Genomic DNA, 9,486 nt, shown 5'->3' with positions numbered 1-9,486 from the left:
TGTAGCTGTCCTCAACATCTGCTATGTTGCCTTCTGGTAGTACAATCCCCTCAGTTCTGACTACCTTCCCTCTCCTTGTTACTATTCGGCCACACTTATCCAGTCCGAATCACATTCCGATGTCCTTGCTGTAGATCCCAGTGGTGTGGATCAGTGAGTTGATGTCTCATTCACTCCTGGCATACAGCTTGATGTCATCTATGTAGAGGAGGTGGCCGATGGTTGCTCCATTCCTTAGTCGGTATCCGTAACCACTCTTGGTTATGATCTGGCTGAGGGGGTTCAGCCCTATGCAGAACAGCAGCCAGAGCATCTCCTTGGTAGATACCGCACTTGATGTTGACTTGTGCAATTGGCTTGAAGTTGGCCTCTAGGGTTGTTTTCCACATTCCCATTGATGAAGGCTCTTAGATTCTTGTTGACGTTGTACAGTTTCAAGCATTCCAGGATCCATGTGTGAGGCATTGAGTCATAGGCTTTATTGTAGTTGATCGTATCATCACCCCCCCACCCAGGATGGAGGCAGCTTTCCTACGCACCCTGCGGTGGTAAATGCTCTGCAGAGAGGGCAGTGGAGTCCTGGTGATCTTCTCCGCAGTCTTTACCACTCTCTGCAGGCGCTTGCGGTCCATAGCAGTAGTGCTGCCATACCAGACAGTAATACAGCTGGTCAAGATGCTCTCAATGATGTAGCTGTAGAAGTTGCAAAGGATCCTAGGCGACATGCCAAACCTCAGCCTCCTCAGTCTTGTCCGTGTTGAGGCTGAGATTACTGTCCTTGCACCAGACCGGCCACCTCCCTCCTGTAGGCTGCTTCGTCCCCGCCAGTGATGTGACCTATCACTGTGGTGTCGTCTGTGAACTTTAGGATGATGATGTCTTTGTGGGAGGCGACACAGTAAAATTTGTGGGGGACAACTGTGCTGAAGGTAGAGCTGTGGTCAAAGAAGAGTATCCTGACGTAAGAGTCTCCATTTTCCAGGTGAGAAAGGGAATAGTGGAGGGCAGCCGTGTTAGTGTCTGAGAGGGCCCTGTTGGGCTGGTAGGCATACTGCAGTGGGTCCATGGTATCCGGTATACTGCTCTGAATGCAGGCTAGCACCACTCCCTCAAAACACTTCATAATGAATGGGGTGAGTGCCACTGGCCGCTGTGATGGCATTCCTCAATCTGTACTTCGCAGCATACGGCGTACCTGACTGTTTATCCAGGGCATCTGGTTGTGGAACCTCCTGACTTGTATGGTGGGCACAATGTTGTCAATACAGGTACTAATGTACCCAGTCACATACTCAGCATTATCCTGTATGCTGAAAGAAAAGTCCTCCAAGGTGGCTGCAGCTTTAAACACATCCCAGTCTGTTTGGGCGATACAGTCCTGCAGGGTTCCTTCAGTCTCTGGGGTCCAGAGTTTAATTTGTTTGGTGACAGGGTTTGTTTGTTTCAATCTTTGTCTGTAAGCTGGATACAGGAACAAAGAAATGTGGTCTGAGCATTCAAGGTGGGGGTGGGGTGCAGCCCTGTATGCACCACGTGTGTTTTTTTTGTTATTGTTGTGTCTCTCACTGTTCACATAAACCTACCATTGAAACTGTAGACTGATCATTTCTTTGTTAGTGGGCAAACTTACAAAATCAGCTGGGGTTCAAATAATTTTTTCCCCGACTGTATAGGCATGTTATGCTAGTACAGACTGGAGCATATTTGAGACTGCATCCACAGACCTGGATGAACCCACGGATACTGTGACATTAAACACTGTCATACCACACAAAAAAAATCTGCACCACAGTGAGCTGTTTCATAGACGGAACCAGTAGTCGCACAGCGGAAGGATCAAAACTGTATCACAGACAGAATGCAACGTAGCTGCATCTGGTGAAAATGAGGAGTTAAGTGTGATCTTACCTGTATTGCTCTATGTTAAAACTAAATGCCTTAAAATCTTTCTTTTGAATTAATGCGATGTGCTGTGTGCTACACTGAGGGGTCCAAGTTCACCTTAATGTCCCTGATGGTCAAGTAGAGCTCGATGGAGGTAGATTCTGGCTCGGATTCAAGCAACACAGCCTCCGCCTGTGTCGAATCTTCAAGATTAAAAGAGGAAGTCTTTGAAAGTGAGTCTTTAATACCGCAAATGCACTTTAAAATCAGTCTCACCACACAACTGTTCAGCACATAAAATGTTGCTTCTAACATGTAAAGCCTCTAAAAAATAAAGAAACGGAACAAAAACCAGTGTTGCTCACCTTTTAGTAGGTTGTGCAGGTACAGTGTAGCAGAGCTGTCCCACCGGGTGGATGGACTGCAGGAGAATGACATCAATCAAAGATTTTTATTGTCAATTCACTATATGTGCAGGACATACAGAAAATCAAGATAATGTTTCTCTCTCATCCAGTATTGAATGCCATATCATTTAAGAAACTAAAATAGAACAAAAGTAGAGTAAAAAATGAATAAAATAGAATAAGAAAACTAAGTCAAAGTGATAAAACTAAACGGTACAACCTAATGGGCTATGACTCAAACCATGTACAATCAGTGACAGTAGTGCAAATGACCAACAGCAGCAGATGTGATGGTAAAAACAACCTCAAAGTTTGTTTATTTTCCCAGCACAAATACAACTTGTGCTGTAGTGGTTAAGGAGAACAAGATCTGAAAGCAGTGAAGGGTGTGTGTGACCAAATTTTATATTGCAGTTTGTTTGTTTTTTACATTGTTAAGGAGTATAAACAGCCTAATTGTGTGCATCATGCCTCACACATCCATCAATAGTACAGTGGTAAGTGGGAAACTTACACAAGCTTTGCCTTCTCAAGAAAGGACACTCGCAATGTTGTAGGTTGGATTCCCCCAAGGTGGAACTTCCTTACCCAGACAGGCAGCTGAAGGAAGTTCTGTGCAGCGTCTCGGATCCTGGTCAGACCAAAACATACTTAAAGATCAAGTAGCACAGACGTACAAATCATATACGTACACAGACATACAACAACTGCCTAGTCTGCAAACTCTAACATGACCTTATGGTACTCTTTCCTTTTCCAGTCATATCAATAACTTCTCCCAGACTGCTTCCTTTCATCTGCGAAACATATCTAGGACATGCCCTGTCCTAGCTCGATATCCTACCAAAGTACTTCCCACTACACTGGTTAAGTCACATTAACTATTGCAATACAGTTCTGACAGGTATTTCAAATAAACTTATTCACTGATTACACCTTATTACAATGGCATCACGGATTATCACACGATCACATCACAGCTTTGATCCAACTACACTGGCTCCCTCCATCACAATTCATACATTTTAAAATACTATTATCATTTAAAGTACTTCGTTTTCTTGGTCTTGTGCAACTCATCCCGGATTACTTTTACCAGAGAAGAACTGTTAAATATCGGACAACTCACACCAAACTACCTTCCTCCAATTTTTGTTAATGAAGAATGCTGTATGGACATTCTGATCGGAGTGTGTGCTGATCAGCTGGCCCCCATCTTCACACTTATCTTCAACAGGTCACTGGAGCTGTGTGAGGTCCCCTCCTGCTTCAAACACTCCACCATCATCCCAGTCCCCAAGAAAACCTCCATCAGTGGACTGAATGACTACAGACCTGTCGCCCGGACATCTGTAGTTATGAAGTCCTTTGAAAGATTGGTGTTGGCCCACCTGAAGGACATTGTAGACCCCCTGCTGGACCCCCTGCAGTTCACCTACCGGGCAAACAAGTCAGTGAACGATGCAGTGAACATGGCACTGTGTTACATCCTGCAACACCTCAACTCCTCAGGGACCTATGCACAGGCTCTCTTTGTGGACTTCAGCTCAGCATTCAACACCATCATCTTGGACATCCTCCACTACAAACTGACCCAGCTCACTGTGCCTGCCCCCACCTGTCAGTGGATCTCTCTCCCCTTGGCTGTTTTCACTCTACACCAACGACTGCATCTCAGAGGACCCCTCTGTCAAGCTCCTAAAGTTTGCTGATGATACAGCGGTCATCGGTCTCGGTCTCATCCGAGACGGTGATGAATCAGCCTACAGACAGTGGAGATGACACTGGACTTCAGGAAGAACTCCCAGGACCTGAAGTGGACGTCCAACATCAGGACTATCATCAAGAAGGTACTTCCTGCACCAGCTTGACTTGCCCCAGGAGCTACTGATACAGTTTTACAGAGGAATCATCGAGTCTGTTCTCTGCACGTCCATCACTGTCTGGTTTGGCTCAGCAACCAAACAGGACAAGTACAGACTTCAGCGGACAATCAGGACTGCAGAAAAGGTCACTTGTGCAAGCCTGCCCTCCATGGAAGAACTGTACACCTCACAGGTCAAAAGAAGGGCGGAAAAGATCACTGCAGACCCCTCACACCCGGGACACAAACTGTTTGAACTCCTCCCCTCTGGACGGCATTACAGGTCACTGGAAGCAAAGCGAACCAGGCACAAGGACAGTTTCTTCCCCTGGACCATCACTCTGATGAACACTTGACCCACGATAGTATGACTAGACAATAACCCTCAGTGCAATGCCTGTAAATATACATTGTACAAATCTCTATCTTTAAGTACTCTGTTTTTATTCCTATTTGTCTTGTTTCAATGAGCATTCCTTTGTCTGTTTGCACGGTTCGTTGCTTGTTAATACTGCTTATTTTGTTATATTACACAGCCTTATGTTGGTTTACTGTTTACTTGCCCCTTGCATGGGGATATGTACGTACACATTGAGAGCTGATGTACCAGAGTCAAATTCCTCGTGTGTCCGACACACTTGGCCAATAAAGCTGATTCTGATTCAATCTTGTTCCTGTCCATCTTACAGATTTTCAGGTGTGTACATCACCTCGCTCTTTGTGGATCTTCATCAGCAAATCTTCTGGTGTGACCCACTATTAATCTGAGTCCAGTAGGTGACTGGGCCTTCTCTTACATTGCACCCAAACTCTGGAAATCACTTCCTCCTCATATTCACACAATTACTGCTGAATTTTGGACTGCACAAAAAACTCACCTCTTCAAATTAGCACATCTAGTGTAACTGCACTGTTAATCAGTTAATTCAGATTTGAGATTAGGAATTTTAGGGCAGTTTTGCTATTAATATTTATTACTTCTATTATTGCTGCTGTGTTTAGATTGTAATTTGATAGCAATAATATATTTTGTTATCCATTTGATTGTATGTTTGATTTATTCGATGTAAGGTGGCCTTGAGTGTTACAAAAGGTGCCACTAAAGAAAATGTTATTAAAATGGCAGTGTTCCAGTGCTGAGGAAGACTGATGTTGCTCTGATCTTACTGGTCTGATGGGGCAACAAGCCATTCTCCGTGATCTACCAGGAGGCAGCGAGCCCTACAGGACTCAGAGTCCATGATTACAGACTCCACCATGGCCCGACACCATGACTTCATCACTGGCCAATACACAACATATACCTGAGGGAGAATACAGTGACACACACACACAATTAGCTCCAGTCCAATTAAGGTCACAGGAAGGTGTCTTACCCAGAGCAGGTGTGTAAAAATATGGGAAAAGACAAGAGAGCAGGTTCTGCATTACCTTCCCTTCCTCTATCGGTCTGGGATTCAGCTTGCGCAGGTTCCAACTGATGTTGTGGTAGAAGAGATTCATCTGAGTGTGCAGATTGTCATACTGTTCTGTGGTCTGCGTGTTGCCACCTGACGCCCAGATGACCCGACCCCAGAAGCAGGAAGGGTTCTCAACCTGCAGAGGCCAACAGAAATGCATGTCTAGTCTTACAGACATACAGTTTCTCTACACAGAACTTGCAGTTTAACAGTTTATTTTGTAAAAACAGGCAAAACAGATTCATGCTCAATTCTAAAACTACAAATGTTACGATTATCTGGCCTCAAAGAAAAACTAAGACTGCACCCTAATTGTTGATTCATTAGTCGAGAGGCCTGTCAGTCGAACAACTGTCTTCTCGTCATTTTTTTTTTTGTCACCCAGTGTGCATTACAAGAGAGGGTAGCCACATCCCAGCATTTTCTCATCTTCTTATTTTGGTGTGCCAGCCATTTGCTCAACGCTTTCCCCTTATTTGTAGTTTTTCAAATAACACCCTAAATTAATGATTTCCATTTGTACAAGTACTTTTTGAATGTTTAACACTTTTTAACAGTACCGTGATAATATTGATAAACATGATAATTATGGTCACTATAACTGTGATGTTAGATTTTCATCAAGTTACATCTCTATTTACATTACAAAGGCATCCAGTTACAGAACAATAATAAACACTATATTGCAATGTATTGGGGTGGTTCTATTATTGATTAGGTGCAACAAACATGTATACATATATACACTATATATACACACCCACACACACCCACACCAAAATAAACAATAAGGAGTTAATACAAATACCTTTTAATGCCACAATTTTTTTTTAAGTGAGACTAACATGCCCACATTCTGCAGTTATGACCCTCTGCCTGCCCCATAGTTTGGGAAATCAGGACATGGTGTAGCAGTAGCAAACGACAAGCAAAAAAACCTTCTTGAGCAGAAATGGATAAAAAAAGAGGCCTTCTGAATGGCAAGTTCAGTTTTAAAGCCAGCTATTTGCATTTACTGTTGACCTGAATTGAGGTACCATCAGAGTATGTCCAGTCTCAAATACCACTTGCTGACTAAGCACACAGCTGATGCAAAGCGCCCTCCTCCCCCTCACCAAAGGCAGACCACGCTGGATAGTTTGCAACACAGACGCCTGGACAACTCTACAAGCAGCACACTTTCAACAGCTAAATGGGCGGCTACAGCTTGCAGTACGTTTAACATTGTGGAGAATGAGGGTCTGCTTGAAATAATTCACATCGCATTCAAAGACAGCATGTATGACTTGCCTTCAGAGCCACCGCTGTAACCAAGATACACAACGTAGATGAAGACGAGAAAGCTCAAGTGGAGGAGATGTCAGGATAGACAATCATGGTTAGTTCACCGGAGACGACTGGCCTTCTCTCAATAATCAGTTACTTCAGAGTCCCTTTAATGTACATTCAGAACTGATTTTAAAAATGTGCAATTAACTTGTGATTAATCGCAACTATGGACAATCATGCCGTTAAATGTTTTAATCGATTAACAGCACTAATATGTGCGTGCTGTAATTAGTTGTAAGAGTTCATGCTGCATTCTGCTTGACTATAGGCTGCTATAATTCATTAGGTTATGATGTAAATTATGTTTGTGTAAGGCGTTTTGAAATCTTGTGTGCCCCTTTTTTAACTTTGAGCACCTGCACCCCTAAAGGGTCTCTGCACGGCCCTGCTCAACACGTCGGTAATAGAAACAAAATTATCAAACTTGACAGGATTTGCCTAATTTAAAACTATGAAAAACAACAAAAAACAGCACAATGCATCCACACAGCATTTCTATGCTTTTTATAAATGCGTCACGGAGCTGACCGCATTAACGCCAGCTGTTATTAAAAAGCTCACTTACCTTCAAAACGGATAGTTTCAGCATAACGTGCGTGCTTGTTCAATCCACACCAACGACACTACAAGAAAACACAATTTATCGTCGATAAATTATTTAACCCATCAGGTATGACTGCAACGTAGCTATCTACAGTGTTTAACGTCGAGCAACAAAATTAAACCAAAGCCGCCATTTTTCACCCGACACTGACCCGCGGCTGTCTGCTAACTAAGCTAGGTGTTACTCGAATTCGTTGACAACTGCAACTAAAATGTGCATAGACGAAGCGAATTTTACATGTGTTAATTCACAGAATGTTTTCTGTTTCTTCCGTTTGATTTCTTTCTAATTTGAAATGTAAAACGTACCTGTTAAAGCTGATTCTGATTCTGTTTCTATATGGTCCTCCGACACATGCGCAGTAGCTCATGAAGCAGCTGCGCTGAGCCTCCCGGCCAAACGGCGACTGAGCCGATAGACATTTGGTTTGATAGCGTTGCATTCAGTACTAAAGATTCTATAACATTATTTGGAGCAAATGAAAACAGCTGATGTAAGCGCTGTAACATGCACATTGGTGGGAGTTGATGAAGGACCATGGGGTGCAGTACTTAACATTACTCAAATAGGTGAAACAACCACAAAGTAATCTGATTAGAACGTGTGGTGCATCATGAAAACCAGTCTTGCAACAATATAGTGTGGGTTCGATTCCCGATGGAACTGTTATTTAGTTCATCAATTAAACAGTTTAAAAAATATACATTTGCCATTTAGCCTACTGAACACGGACTATTCATCATCTTTTAAGATATGGGCTATTTAGACTGTTGGATAGAATATAATTCATAGCACTAAGTGTCAGTCTAAGTATATAGCCATACCCTATTACAGTCGAACATGCCAAATAAGACACATGGTCTTCAACATGAGTTCTTGTTTATTTTATATCTTGTGTCAGTTTGAAACCATCCAACCATGTAGTGTAGCCTGGCGATTCAAATCCCAAACAATCCAGGAATCAATAAATGACACGTCTCGATTGCACTTCGTCTTATTGACCACTGGATGTCCTACTTAAGCACCTTGTCATTGAAGCCTCGAGTACCAGCCATCCATCCATTTTCTATACCGCTTTGTCCCAAACGGGGTCACGGGGAGTAATGAACCATTTTTTAAATTCTGTATCGTAGCTTCAACAAAGCCTCGATCAGCCATCACTACCTGTTTCCGAGCTTGTCAAAACCTGCTGTCAAACGATCCAACAACTACAAAACCTCTGTCGATCCCGCTGCCATGCGAGTTTAATTGCACTTCTTTTTCTGCAATTACGGTATGCGTGCTTGGACCGGCCAAAATGGATTTTTAACACAGCATAGAGAAAGAGGGTGCAACTATGGGTAAACAATCAGCCAGAGTTAAAGTGACCCCCTCTCGGGAGAGACCAGCACAGAGAGAGAGTGCATTTATGCCCCGCCCCAGCAGAGGGGGCCACTCTGAGTCCTGTAGGGTCACGTAAAGGGTTCTTGTGTCATACACAGGCGAAGCATAGGAGTGCGTTCTTTCGCCTCTCTTATTTGTCTTGTACACCAATATGTACTGTATGTGTGTAATGTGGCAGAGTCTGATGTGGCTGCTCCAGAGCCAGGGCTACCTGCAGAAAGGGAGAGAGGAGACAGTCGTGACATGCAATGATGGCGTATACACCTGTACAGTTGTATACTCTTCAGTGAAAGAGATAGATTTGTACGCTGGAGTCAGAAGATGGGTGAAAAAGGTCTGTTTGGGTCCTATGACGAGCCCCCACCAGCAGTAAAACTGTTCATTAAACAGGCTGCTGTTTAATGAACTAAACTAAACTAAACAAGCTTCACACATTGTCACAGTTTGGAGAGAACCTCACAAAGTCAGTGGGCACCATTCAACCGGTGGGTATTAAAACCTTGTTATCTCCCCAAGCTGACTGCCCTACTACATGTCTAGAGTAAACACAGCACA

The 9,486-nt window shown here is 43.4% G+C and overlaps 1 protein-coding gene across 1 annotated transcript in view; it reads right to left on the bottom strand.

Annotated features, from left to right (window-relative positions):
* tdrd12 (tudor domain containing 12) overlaps positions 1-7,690 on the bottom strand; it is a 29,272-nt gene extending 21,582 nt beyond the window's left edge. The window contains exons 1-6 of the mRNA XM_020617529.1: positions 7,510-7,690; positions 5,587-5,751; positions 5,323-5,459; positions 2,806-2,922; positions 2,250-2,305; positions 2,002-2,087 (exon numbers count right to left, since the gene is read on the bottom strand). Of these exons, the coding sequence (XP_020473185.1) occupies positions 2,002-2,087; positions 2,250-2,305; positions 2,806-2,922; positions 5,323-5,459; positions 5,587-5,751; positions 7,510-7,533 (585 nt within the window). The 5' untranslated portion in view covers positions 7,534-7,690. The remainder of the gene's footprint in view (positions 1-2,001; positions 2,088-2,249; positions 2,306-2,805; positions 2,923-5,322; positions 5,460-5,586; positions 5,752-7,509) is intronic.
* Between the last annotated feature and the right edge of the window lie 1,796 nt (positions 7,691-9,486).

This window comes from Monopterus albus, unplaced genomic scaffold (genome assembly GCF_001952655.1).
Source record: "Monopterus albus unplaced genomic scaffold, M_albus_1.0 scaffold191.1, whole genome shotgun sequence".
NCBI lineage: Eukaryota > Metazoa > Chordata > Actinopteri > Synbranchiformes > Synbranchidae > Monopterus > Monopterus albus.
This window is presented reverse-complemented; position numbering and strand designations above follow the sequence as displayed.